Genomic DNA, 14,204 nt, shown 5'->3' with positions numbered 1-14,204 from the left:
AGATAGTCACATTAGAGGTTAGTTTTCACTGCCAATCACCCCCAGGAAAATACTGGCGGAAATGGTCAGTGATAGCTGATAAATACTCCCACTACCATGTGAAATAACTCCCAAGGTGATAGGAGCATTTTCTGTTGTAGTTTAAAAAGAAATCCTGCTTTGGGATTTTCTTTTTGAAAAGAAAAAAGAAACAGTTTGATGGACAGCTGTGTAATCTTTAGGGAGCCATGCACCAAACTTCAAAAACATTGACAGATTCCTACCAATGCGTTAGAAATGACTGCCAGCTTGGTGGTCATTGCTAAATTTGGCAAGCAGAGTAGTCTTGGTCTGGTGGATGTTAATTCCTCAACTACACCAGCAGATATTAATCTGTCACCAAATTATAAATTCGGCCCACAGTCTCTAAAGAATTGTCTGTAAAAGTTTGTAAATCCTGAAATGCTTTGTAACCCCTTTATTAGGTCGAGGACTACCGGTCTGCCGAAAGGCAGAACCGGAAGTCGGAGATTTAATGACTTGGAGAAGAGGGGCTTGAACCCGCCCCTCTTCTCCCCTGTTCTCCATTGGCTGGCCTCGTAAATGCTGGCCAGCCATTGGAGTAGAGGTCAGTCATTCAGATTAGGCCCCGTCCTTTTCGGATCGGGGGGCGTGTTTTTTGCGAGAAGTCTCAGGGAGGAGACAACAGCAAAACACGCCCCCGAATCCGAAAAGGACACTGCCTTTCTTCGAGGCATTTCTGCTCTGTGATTCCCCTCTCCGCTCTGCCTGAGATCCTTGCCAGTGAGCACTCGGGCCCTGCCAGTCCGCCCTGACGGTGCCTCTCCCCGTGCCCTCCTCCGCGAGGCCGCGAGCCTCCCTCCCCGGCCCCTCCATCAGTGATCTAGCGCCTAGTTAGTAGTCCCCCTCGGGTGTAATTAGCGGCGGCTGCCGGCGCGGCCCGTGCTCGGGGCCCGGGAGCCGCGGCTCTCGCTCCTTCCTGGAAGCCTTGGCGGGCGCCGGTGTTTGAAGCCGCGTGGGGCGCGCAGCGCTCGTCCCTTTTGAAGTGGAAATAGGCCAGTTTGAATGCGCCGAGTTTAATTTTTCACAAGCCTCAGCGGCCGTGCGCCCCCCCCCCCATGTATTTACATCTCTCACCCCCGTGAGTGCTCTCTCCTGCGCTGCCTCCCGCTCAGCCCTTCACATTAAGGACTCGCTCGGTTTGTGTTTGCGTTTCTCGCTGCACAGGTAGGTGGGCAGGTAATGTGTGTGCCCTCGCACAGATCATGCCAATGCCAGCAACTCTTTTACAAAACTACAGCGCACGTGCACAAAACACGAGATACAATTACCAATGACTTACAGCGTTTTAGAATTATGGAGACGGGTGAAACGTCCCTTCTTCACTACGGCTGGAAAATGTGAATTATCCTCTTAGCGCGATCCGAGTTTCAAACCCTTAAAAACAGATCACGTGTGGCACATTCCAGCTGGTTTAAATCATTCTCCTTTTTGTGTGTCTTTTTGTGTAGTGCGGTGTCTGGGCAAGTGTGTGTGTGTCTGTGTGTGTGTCTGTGTGTGTGTCTGTGTGTGTGTCTGTGTGTCTGTCTGTGTGTCTGTCTGTGTGTCTGTGTGTCTGTGTCTGTGTGTGTCTGTGTGTGTCTGTGTCTGTGTCTGTGTCCATCCGTCCGTCCACTGTGTCTACCAGACAGTTCTTTTAGAGACCAACGAGATCAGTCGCACAGAAGGGGGCCCAGTCCAATAAGTAGGGAGGGGAAGCAGGGGAAAGCACAGTAATGCTCGCAAACAGTAACCCCACTGCCTAGCAGCTTATTGTAGCAGTGCTAATCCTCACTGATATGTATGAACAGACAAAGGAAGCCTTACCCCCCCACACGAAAACACTCATTAGAGAAAAATGTTTGAATGGTGAAACTGAGTCAACAAATATATTGAAAATCAATTGCATCAAGTTTATTGTAATAAATAGAATGAAACATAATAATAGGAAATAAATACCGAAAATGAATAAACCAGGCGCAACCAGTAAAATATCACACAACCATTCACTCGAACCAACGCATACTCATTCTTTCCCACATATCCTAAAAGACACACAGATCCAGCGAGCAAACTAAGATAATAACATCTAGTGAATAATCCGCTCTCCAACAACAAAGTGAACAATATTGGAAAGCCGCAGGATCCCGATTCACTAGGTAGTGGCGTCAACACAATTTATTTTCATCAGTTACATCGACATTTTGATATATGATTTATTGACACAGACGTTAAATGTTATATGTAAACAATCTTGGAGGGATGCAAAGAAACACAAGAACTCCAGTGCCGATGCGCGTTTCGGTGTGTGACCCCAATATTGAGTCTAACCTTCTTCAGGGCGCAGTATCAAGAGAGGCAAACAGGGGAACATAAGAACAATTCATGTATAGACTATATGGGGATGAAGCGATGAACTAGAAAACATTGAGGAGAAAGTGATACAGGTGGAAGGTACGTTCATGATACAAAAAAATCAAAAAAGGGTAACATTGGGAGACGTGCCACCAACATGGAGTAATAGGAAGATCACAAGAGGGTGCAAAAAGGAAAACAACTAGAGTGTAGATACAGTGCATTCACATCCTTAAGGCTCCTCACCTTTCACATAGTGGTGCCAGAAAGAAAGTGCAATATGGAGTGAATATTAGACCCTGTCACCATGATACCATCAAAGAAGCTGGTCCCAGAGCAGAGAGGCACTGCACTCTACCTGGACTGTCCAATAGGGATCACATGCGGAGAAATGGGGTAAGAATCCGGGAGGCAGACCGATGGACCGGTATTCTGTAGGAGGTAGTAAGATGAAACAAGCATTTACAATGCAATGGTCTCGGCATTGGTAAAGTTAGAGCTATTGGCATTGCTCATGACATTATTTTTTTTAATGTTTCTGTTTTTAAAACATTTAAAGAAACGGCATTGTCATGAGCAATGCCAATAGCTCTAACTTTACCAATGCCGAGACCATTGCATTGTAAATGCTTGTGTTAATTGGCGAAGGTCATTGTTCTATTGCTTTCACCTTATCATCCATCCAGATTCCTTTTGTACTGATGACATAGCCTAATAAATCCATCCTATTTGCATGAAAGAAGAATGTTCGAGGCATATGAGCTGCAGATTGTACCCTGTGCATAGATCGCCATCTGGTGGTGGGCTCGGATGTTTGCAAGTTGTTTTTGTCTTTGAAGAAGTGTTGTAGTCACGAGACCGGTGACTCCTTCAGTGGACACTGCGCATGGGCATCGACTCCATCGTTAGATTGTTTTTTCTGCCATGTGGTTTGGATGTGACTTGCTGCGGGTCGGTGTCATTATCGAACCCCCTTTTGACACACATTCACAGTTAACCTACGGTATTGTTTCGATCGCGTGCCTTCGACGCGCACCCTCGACAACATTCCATTAAACTTCGACGCCTGCGGACTTCGTAGCGGGCCGCTGGGCCTACCTGCGCCGGTGAAGACGGACGTCGGTGGAACGGACTCCATTTTAAAAAAGTCCACAGTGTGGTGCTAAGTTCCCACACTCTGGCCTCCATCCTGTTTGTAATCTGTGCCTCTCTCCAGAACATCGAGAGGACGATTGTGAAGCTTGTCTGTCCATCAAGTCCAAAAAGACCATCCGGGATCGTCTAGCTCGACTCCACGAGATGTCCCGAGGCACAAGTTCCATTCCGGACATCTTCCATCCAGGTCCCAATAGCCTTCCGGAACCAGAACAGGAAGAACAGATCCCGGACTCCGAAGTAGATGTCTCAGACGCCGAGGACGACATCACCCCGGCTCAAAGGGATGTGAGTACTGATACCCTCGCCCCATCCAAGCCCATACCAACAGCTCCGGTGATACCTTCGCCTGTGGGCTCAGGTCCACCACGTATAAAAACATCTAGCGCCCTGCCTACGAGCCCGGCACCGAAGGGCAAAAAAAAGTCTTCCGGCTTGAGCCAACCACCCAGTCCCCAAAAGCCATCTTCGGCACCAAAAGCTCAGTCGTCCAAGCTGCCGCGCCCTTCTCCGCCGGCACCGAAAAAACATTCGGCACCAAATTCGACAAAAGATTCCTCGGCACAGAAGCATCCGGATAAAGCATCGGCGCCGAAACAGCCGGTTAAGACCTCTGCACTGAACCAGACAGAGAAGACTTCGGCTCCGAAGCAAACAGATAAGACTCCAGCACCCAAAACTTGGAAGCCGAAAACATTAAAGGACAAAGCTCATACATCTAAGCCTCCTAAACAAACGCCTCCGGAGCCAAAACAACCTTCTCCGAAGGCTGCAGTCCCGGACACTGTCCCTAAACAGCTAAAAACAGTTTCCAAAGAGAAATCTTCGATACCGAAGAAAATTATTGATCCCGAAGAACTTTTCTTTCCCGATCCGAAACAATATACCATCTTTATTCATCCAAAGACTGGTCATATAGCTAACAAGCTACCCACAAAGAGGAAACCAGAACATTTGCCACACTCTCCAGTTCCTCCAAAGAAAGTACACATGACCACTAATACTTCACCACCACCTTCACCTCCTCCACCAGTTAACCCTAATATACTAATTTCTCCCCCACATTCTCCACAACCAGAGGATAGTGACGATGCAGGTGGTCAGGAGGATGAAGACCTAGTACCAGTTGATACTGAGCATCCTGATGACCCACCACAGGAACCAGACCCATGGCATGACTATAGTACTGATCCTGATCTAAATAATCCGGATTTCTACCACACAAAACCATCTCCGCCAGATGACAATGTGGGTTTTGCCCAGTTAATCAATAGGGCCGCGGGCCATAAGGTCAAATTACATTCAGATCCTGTAGAAGAGGATTTTCTGCTGGAGACTGTTGACCAACCACAAAAATCTACTCATGTCTTGCCCATGTTAAAAGGTCTTATTAGACACGCTCCTGAGGTGTTCAAAGACCCAGTTAGAGCTAGAGTTCTTAACCCCAGAATAGATAAGAAATACAAAGCAGCTCCCACTGACCCTATATACATCAAAGGTCAACTTCCCTTAGATTCACTGGTTGTAGCCAATGCACGCAAAAGGGCAAACTCTCAGGGGTCATGTGACACACCACCTCCTGACAAAGAGTCTAAGTTAATAGATGCGTCTGGTAAACGTGTGACATCTCAAGCTGCAAACTCATGGATAATAGCTAACACACAAGCCCTTCTGGCAAGGTAAGATAGGGCCCACTATGATGAGCTGGAAAAACTCATTCAACACCTACCTCAAGAATATAAGGACAAAGCCAATGACCTTATACAGGAAGGCAAACTAATAACCAATACATCCATCAAATGCGCACTTGACGCAGCAGACACTGCGTCCCGTGTAATAAATACCAGTGTTTTGCTACACAGGCATGCCTGGCTCAAGGTATCTGGGTTTAAAAAAGGTACAAAATACCATCCTTAATCAACCTTTTGACCAGGAGTACCTCTTTGGCCACGCAGTGGACACATCATTAGAAATTATTAAAAAGGACACGGAGACTGCTAAGTCTATCGGAGTCCTACAGTCACTATCTGCTAGAGGCTCCTTTTGTCGCTCTTTCTATAGATCCGGTTCCAAAACAAATACGCCAGAACACCCGTCCTCATCCTATAAAAGTCCCAACCAGGGCTCCTTTTCCAGGGGATACAATAGAGGAGGTTACAGGGGGAACAACAACAAGGGTAGAGGCAGGGGTAATGACACCCGCAACTCCCCTAATACCAAACAGTGACTTCCCTGCGCTTCCCCCCGATCCTCCCACTCCTGTCGGGGGATGTCTCTCACAGTTCCTGCCTGTCTGGAATTCCATCACAACAGACAAGTGGGTAAGACAAATTATCCAATATGGTTATTGTCTGGAACTCACTTCTACTCCTCCAAACATTCCTCCCAAACAGCGTCCAATGTCATCAGAACATCTGACGCTCCTCAAACAAGAGGTTTTAGCAATGTACCAAAAACATGCAATAGAGCCAGTTCATGTACCTCATCAAGGCACAGGGGTCTATTCCCTCTATTTTTTAATACCAAAAAAGGACGGCACTCTCAGACCAATACTGTACCTCAGACCGCTCAACTTTTACATTCAATCAGACCATTTCCACATGATCAGCTACTGCAGCAAGGCAACTTTCTCCCCACCCTGGATCTAAAGGACGCCTACTTCCACATTCCCATTCATCACGCTCACAAGAAATATCTCAGATTTGTGGTAGAAGGTCAACACTATCAGTTCAAAGTTCTCCCATTCGGAGACACCACAGCACCTAGGGTTTTCACCAAGTGCCTCGCAGTGGTTGCAGCCCATCTCAGAAGACAAAAAATGTATGTCTTCCCTTATCTGGACGATTGGCTCATAAAAGCAAAGTCCCACAATAGCTGTGTTCAACACACACTCCATACAATACAGCAGCTTCACAATAAATCTGAGCAAATCCTATCTCCAACCCTCCAGAATACAACACTATCTAGGAGCTACAGTAAATACTTCCAAAGCCCTAGCATATCCCAACCCAGCTCATCTCAACACTCAACACTCACTACCAGCAAGAGTGTTCATGCAACTAATAGGGATGATGGCCTCTTGCATTTTCCTCGTTCCTCATGCAAAACTAAAAATGCGTCCATTACAAGAGTGTCTAGCACGTCAGTGGAACCAGGCTCAAGGTCAGCTAACAGATCTGGTGTTGCTGGACTACCGCACCCATCGCTCTCTGAAGTGGTGGACCACACAAAACCTTTTCAAAGGGCGGTCGTTCCTCGAACCAGTCCCATAGATAGTACTAACAACGGACTCACCGGTTGGAGAGCACATCTTCAAACCCACACCATTCAAGGTGTTAGGACCCCTCCAAAAAACAATTTCACATCAACTACCTGGAATTGTTAGCAATCTCCCTAGCGTTAAAGTCTTTTCAACTGCACCTGCTAGGGAAAGCTGTCGTGATCCATACATGACAGCAATGTATTACATACAAAAGCAAGGGGGTACACACTCTCTCCAGTTATCCCATCTAGCGCAAAACATCTGGAGATGGGCCATTCCGCAGAAGATACTTTCACATGTGGGAACACCCAGAAATAGATCTGTTTGCCACACACCAAAACGCAAAATGCCCAAGCTTCGCATCCATGTATCCACACCTATTGTCCAAAGGCAATGCGCTATTGATTAACTTCTCAGGCAAATTTGCTTACACTTTTCTGCCTCTCCCACTCATTCCATTACTGGTGAGGAAACTCCAACAACATTCCCTCACAATGATCCTAGTTGCTCCAACTTGGGCAAGACAACCATGGTTCACAACTCTGTTGGAACTATCAATAATACCACATCAAAAACTTCACCTCTCACCCAAGCTTCTCACTCAGAACCATGTAGCGGTAAGGCACCCAGATCCCAATCAGCTCAACCTTATGATCTGGCTCCGGAAATATTAGAGTTTGGCTACCTTAATCTCCTGCCAGACTGTATGAACCTTTTCAAAGAAGCTAGACATCCTACCACAAGAGCATGCTATGCAGCAAAATGGAAGAGATTTGTCATTTATTGCTCGCACAACAATATCATCCCACTAGATGCTTCCATTCAGAACATCATGTGTTACCTCTTGCATCTACAACAATGTAACCTAGCGTAGACATCTATAAGGTTACTTCTAGCTGCCATTGCGGCCTACCTACAAAACAGACAACATTTGTCTTTGTTTAGAGTTCCCGCTATCAAAGCTTTTATGGAAGGACTTAAAAGAATAATTCCACCAAGAGCTCCATACTCTCCGGTGTGGACTCTCAATGTAGTCCTTACCAGACTAATGGGTCCTCCTTTTAAACCTCTCCACAAGTGTGAACTACAGTTCCTCACTTGGAAAGTAGCCTTTTTGGTCCCTATCACATCTTGTAGAAGAGTGAGTGAACTCCAGGCATTAACCATACAAGAACCATTTTTACAAATCCATCATAACAATGTTGTTCTTAGAACAAACCCACATTTTTTACCCAAAGTAGTATCTGCCTTCCATCTCAACCAGTCTGTTGAACTACCAGTATTTTTCCCTCAACCAGACTCAGTGGCAGAAAGAGCTCTACACACCTTAAATGTTAAGAGCGATATGCTACTACATTGAAAGAACAAAATCCTTTAGGAAAACCAACAACTTTTCGTGGCTTTTTACCCACCTAATAAGGGCAATCCTATATCCAAAACAGGAACTGCAAGGTGGATTGTAAAAAGCATACAAATATGCTGTCTTAAAGCTAAGCGAACATTAACCATTCCCCCTGGAGCTCATTCTACACGCAAACTAGGGGCTTCTATGGCATTCTTAGGGCACATTCCCCTAGATGACATATGTAAAGCAGCAACTTGGGCTACACCACACACTTTCACAAAACACTATTGTGTAGATGTGCAAGCAAAACAACAAGCTAGTGTGGGCCAGGCTGTATTAAAAACACTATTTCAAACTACTGCAACAGATACAGGTAGCCACCGCTAAGGAGGTAACTGCTGTATAGTCTATGCACAGTGCACAATCTGCAGCTCATATGCCTAAAACCGAAAATGCTACTTACCAGTATGCATCTGTTCTTGTCATGTAGAGCTGCAGAGATGGACACGTCCACCCGCCTGCCCAGATACCTCTATCTGTTCCAGTATTATCTTATTTAGATACATCACGCATGGACATCTTTCTACTTCTTACTACTCCATCTAACCCTACGTGACAAAAACAATCTAACGATGGAGCCGATGCCCATGCGCACTGTCCACCGAAGAAGGAGTCACCGATCTTGTGACTACAACACTTCTTCGAAGACAAAAACAACATGTAAACATCCAAGCCCAACACCAGATGGCGATCTATGCACAGTCAACAACTCTGCAGCTCTACATGCCAAGAACAGATGCATACTGGTAAGTAACATTTTCCTTTTCTAATTTCACAAAGAGACAATCTATTTTTAGCTTCTCGACTAGCACTCTCACATGATTCACGTGTTCCTGCTTGGACTTAGAATCTGTAAGGGTATAGTTTATATAGCTGATACAGAAGACATCTAAATAGCCTCCTAGTACACTGTCAATCAAATACTGGAAGGCTGCCAGGGCATTGCAGAGTCCAAAGGACATGACATGGTATTCGAATATACCTAACCTGGTCCTTAACACAATCTTCCATTCTTCCCCTGTGGACTCTAGCGAGATGCAAAACGTCCTGGAGATACAATATGTTAAATATTGATGCTCTTTTAATTTGATCCAGAAGTAGTAGTACCAAAAGTAATGGGTAACGTTTTTTTACTGTTACTCTGTTTATTGCATGGTAATCGCTACCAATTTGCAGCTCTACTCCCTTCTTGGGTACAAAGAAAGGAGGAGAGGAAACAATTGACTGAGTGGGCCGTATGCAGCTAGTGACTAAGTTCTCCTCAAGATATGTCTGCAGGTGTTAGGTTTTAGGTTCGCTCACAAGGTATATCTGACTGCAGGGTATTGTGGCCCTGGTAGTAAATCTGTGCCACAGTTGTAATTGCGATGGGGCCGAAGTTCACTAACCTTTTGCTTATAAAAACCAACCTGGTAATCTGCATAAGATTCTGGTTGGGTTACAACTCAAAAAACCTGAGCATGCACACTTCCATATGTAACTAATTATGCTGGATCTTCAGTTTCATTGGAGGAAACAATGTCAGGGAGGCAATTTTTGTTACAAAGGTTTGTTTATTACTGGACTTATGAGTGTATAGCCCAGTATACCAAAGTGTTGTGTAATGTTAACCATGGTGCCCCCCAGTTCAGTTTAATTGTGGTTCACCAATAAGGTCAAATCAGATACATTTGAGATGTGCCGTACCTACTTTTATAACCATGACTTCAGTATGCTAGTTCACAGACCGCAAAATTAGGTCAGAGCCGTCACTGCCTTAACAGGCTCAGGAATATCTTTCTTAATACAGGGAATATCTGGTTTTCAGATGTATTCTTCATCTATAAAGGGTCTCTTGACTCCAGAATCCAATAAGGCAGGGACCTTCACTTGACTGCCAGTATGAAAAATTAGGATACCATTAATAGGCAAATATGCCACGGAGATCTGTTGGTTGTTTGCCAAGTTGGCCAAAGATGCAGGATGCTCCTGTCTTGGACAGGAGACCTCTGACGAGTCTGAGAGGATTCGTTTTTCGACTCTGTTCCATCATCGAGCCTGCTCATTATCAATACAGCCTGATTCTTTACTGTAGGTTTATTTCTGCTCCCTTACCTAATGCTTTACAATCCCCAATAGAGAGACTGCAACAACTACAGTACATCCAGAGCTTAAACTTCCTTCTCTTTTCTTTCTCTGCAGGTGACAGAGGTACTCTAATACTGTTCACTTGCATAGGTTCTAAACGACAATAATTACTCTTATTCTTTCTTCTCTCAGAGTCAATGATCTGGTTGTACAGTCAGGTCTATCACTTCTTCACAAAAACATCATGAAGGTTCACCACCTGAGCCAGAACATGTTTAATTCCCCCCTGAGATCTTGATAACAGAGGAAAACACACTTTTCAACTGGCTACACTGAGTCTGCTGAAGGTGGGCATGTATGTTACTAAGTCCAGAGATCCTTTCCTTAGAGTCAGTAACCCTTTATGCAAAGGCAGGCATGGTTTGTCCTGTCAAATAACCTTTACATTTCGCAACAAAAATGTGTGTAATTGTACAAGATCGGATCACTCTTTGCGATCAACAGTACTGACCAACTGCCAGCTGTCAAGACATCGGGCACTAATCTGTGCTCTTTATCTTGGAGGAGCGACACACATCAGCTGAGACGTTTATCTGTCTTCACCACCACCTCCCTGGAACAGCCTAGCGTAACTACACAGAAGCCTGTACAAGGAATTTAGGGGAAAGTGGATATGAAAACAAGGAGAAGGAAGAAGAGCATAGATTGCATAGTACTGGTGTTCCTAGATGTAGAATGAGATATTGTCTCCATTAGGGCTATTTAGAAAAATATATTAAAATTGAACCGCTGAGGAGTGAGTGCCACAGCCACCTATTCTTGACCAACGACTCCTATTTCTTGACCCACCTTGCAATCTACCTTTTCCTGCATTAACTTCTCTGTGGGTGTTGGATCGTGTACTTGGTTTGTTCTGAAAGAGATCACAAAGCAATTAAGAACTGCCACTACTCTCCCTTAAAAGCCAAATTAGGTGATACCCCTTTCCTCACACTGCGATCTCCCTTTGAGGGTTTTTTAACTACAATCCTTAGTGTTATGTCACATTTTAAGTTTCAGGCAGTTCCTGGACAGCATGCACACTGAACTATAACATCACACGGTACTGTGACCCTGCTCGCAGTGGAATACTTGTGTTCTACAACTGTTCTGTAGTTTGCTAGTTTCCTCTCTGGCTCACTTGACTTTTAATCCCTAACCATGTGTTTTCGTTCTACAGGGCTCCAGGACTTTCTGAACCCTTTGGAGCAAGTTGACGGTAAATTAAAATCTTCTTATCAAATGAGCATGCAAATAGGCGTCTGCGCCGTACCTGCTGCAAGTGGCTACATGTTCCTATTGTAGTGCCTGGAGGGATTTAGGGGGCCCTCACCTAGATGTCTGCTGTGTCTGCTGGCTGCATGGTTCCTTCCCAAAGGAGAGAAAAGAAAGCTTGTCTTGGTTTGCCTGTTGGGAAACGTGGCTGTTTTGCATTGGAAATGTAATTTACTTTGGTTGATAAAGATTGTGAATTCCTCGTGGGCAGCTACATTTATTTGTGGTGGCTGAACCACGTGAATCGGAACTAAGAGTTACACAAGAGAGTGTGCAGAGTAGAATTAGGCAGAAGCCCCCACGTAGGGTAGAAGAGTGTCCTGAATTGGGTGAAGGGGGGTTTAATTCACTTACCCTTGAAGCAGAGGAGGTTGGTTCCAGGGGTTTAGGGTAACTCCTCTCTCAGATTTTGCCTTCCCCTTTTGTGACAACCCTGCTACTTCTGTATGCACAGTAATCACACATTTTCTCAATTCTTGGTTCTCCTGTCTGGAGGCTTGGTCCTCTTATTGCAAGGCTGTAATTGTTTCTAAAATAGTGGTTAAAACCCTGTTGGTGTTCATTACTCAGGTTAGTAGTAACTAGGTTTTGGCAATCTGTCAGGTCCCTATTAAGACAGGTTTCAAGCAGTAGAGGTAACGGATGCACCAACCTGTCGTCCACTGACCCAGTAGGAGCGATGAACAAAAATATTGTCACCTCTGCCCAGCTGCTTTATCTAGGATGGATGCTCGTGGGCTCTAAATCCCAAAAGAACACCGAGAGTTTGGCAGAAGAAATAGGGCCATGTGTGCAATAGAGTATTGCCTCAACTCTGTCCATCTTTGGTGGGCCTCCGGCTCTACGCCAGGTAACCATCGGAAGAGCCCTCTTTTCCAGTTCAATCTTTCTCAGTTGTCTGCAACAAAAAGTGGCATTGTCAGAACAGCCCCACAGACTCTAAAATGCAACAGCTGTACAATCTAATAGCACTACTTCAACATTCTCATTGAGCTCACCTTTTAAATAGTTTTTTCTCATTGACTCAAGGTTACCTCAATGGCCCTTTGAATTGAGGGTTCTGAGTTTGTGAATTATTAAGATTTTCGAACCTTTTACCACACAAGTTCGCTGCTCTATACTCCGGCTTTCTCTCACACTGTCTTTATCTTAAAAAACAGAGCAGCTCTAGGGCCGAAGTCACAACTGAATGTCTTGGATCCTTCTACCAAACTGAGTATTAAGTTCTCGATTTCTACAATGTAGTTGGCAAATGCTTGCTTGTTTTAGTCTTGGGCTATATCTCGTGCATGCCTTAAAATAAGAATCCTTATTTGTATTTATCTTATTATATTTCAGATTGCAGCCAATCCAGAGACGTTGAAGAGGGAAGCAGGAATCGATCAGGAAGTTTCCAACAGAAGCAGACAGAATTAAAATCAGGTAGGTGCATAGTGACGTTGGGCAGGCAACACTTTTCTTCACAAACACTGATTGCCAAACAACCGTGTTCGAATTAACATCTTGTCCTCAAGATGGGTGCCAAGATTTCCTGGATGATCTAGAATGTTCTGGAATGTTTCAGACTGTTTCAGGTCACCTGGAGAGTGCAGCTTTTTCCACATTCCTTCCTGCACGCATCATGGAGTCAAATGTGGCTCAAGTAGCACAGTTTGTCTCAAGTTAACATTCTCATATTGATCATATCATAAACATACTTTAAAGCCAAGAGCTCAGATCCTGATGTTGCTGACATCCTGTCATTGCTCTGTCACCTTCTCCATGCCAAGACCTTGGGAGTCCAGACTGTACCTATGGACACGGATGAGAATCTATGTTTGGGTAACTTTCTAGCTGCTATCAGGACTTTATTGGAGGCTGTAACAGTACGCCCCAATAATATCTGTCAGCTTGGCGGCGGTTTGTGTTTGTTTGGGTGTAACCTGTGAAATTTGAGAATTCGAGGGGCTTGGGGAAGGTTTTCCACTGGTTCTGTGACCTCTTTGAACCGTACCCAATCCACTAAGTAAAATACTTGGCCTTGCTGTTGTTTGGAGCCTAACATCTGGTTGACTTTGTATTCCTGTTTCCATTCAAGGTCTGTTGGGTCGTTAGTGTAATCGATTGGGTCTCTGGATCGCAGAACTTGAGCATAGATACATAGAACACTGGATCAACACAAAGACTGGAAATGAGTTGTAATTTCATTGCCACTGGATTGATTATGTCGCACATAGTGAAAGGCCCTAAAAGTGGGCTTTATCTTACGGTTTCCATGCAAGGTTAAATGTTTGGTTGCCAGCCAAGCTAGGTCTTCTGTTTTATACTGTGTTCCTTACAGTGCTTTCTATCATGATATTTCCTTAGTTGCTTCCTGAGCTTTTTTCCAAATTTCTCAAGTTATTTGCAGTGTTTTACTTAAGGTCTTCTGATGTTCTTGTTCTGAAGGTAATGGTGAAGTTCAGGCACTTAAAAGGGCAGTACATTATGATAAATCAGTTTATACACTAGAAGGTGGAACAATCCAGGGTTGAGTGTTCTGTATTGTTGTACACAAAATCTGCCATCCACAAGTTTCCTGACCAATCTTCTTCTTGCTGCAGAGCTAAACTACACAAATATTGCCCC

At 44.7% G+C, this 14,204-nt stretch overlaps 1 protein-coding gene across 27 annotated transcripts in view; it reads left to right on the top strand.

Annotated features, from left to right (window-relative positions):
* Positions 1-14,204, top strand: part of LOC146813293 (uncharacterized) — a 455,769-nt gene that overhangs the window by 83,498 nt on the left and 358,067 nt on the right. For 25 of the 27 annotated variants that reach the window (XM_085620117.1, XM_085620124.1, XM_085620128.1 and 22 more), the window contains exons 5-6: positions 11,503-11,541; positions 12,936-13,019. The exons of the other annotated variants lie outside the window; for them this stretch is intronic. In XM_085620117.1, the coding sequence (XP_085476243.1) occupies positions 11,503-11,541; positions 12,936-13,019 (123 nt within the window). The remainder of the gene's footprint in view (positions 1-11,502; positions 11,542-12,935; positions 13,020-14,204) is intronic. 27 annotated transcript variants of the gene reach the window in all.

Source organism: Triturus cristatus, chromosome 7 (genome assembly GCF_964204655.1).
Source record: "Triturus cristatus chromosome 7, aTriCri1.1, whole genome shotgun sequence".
Taxonomy (NCBI): domain Eukaryota; kingdom Metazoa; phylum Chordata; class Amphibia; order Caudata; family Salamandridae; genus Triturus; species Triturus cristatus.
Note: the sequence above shows the minus strand (reverse complement) of the source record. Positions and strands in the feature narration are given on the sequence as shown.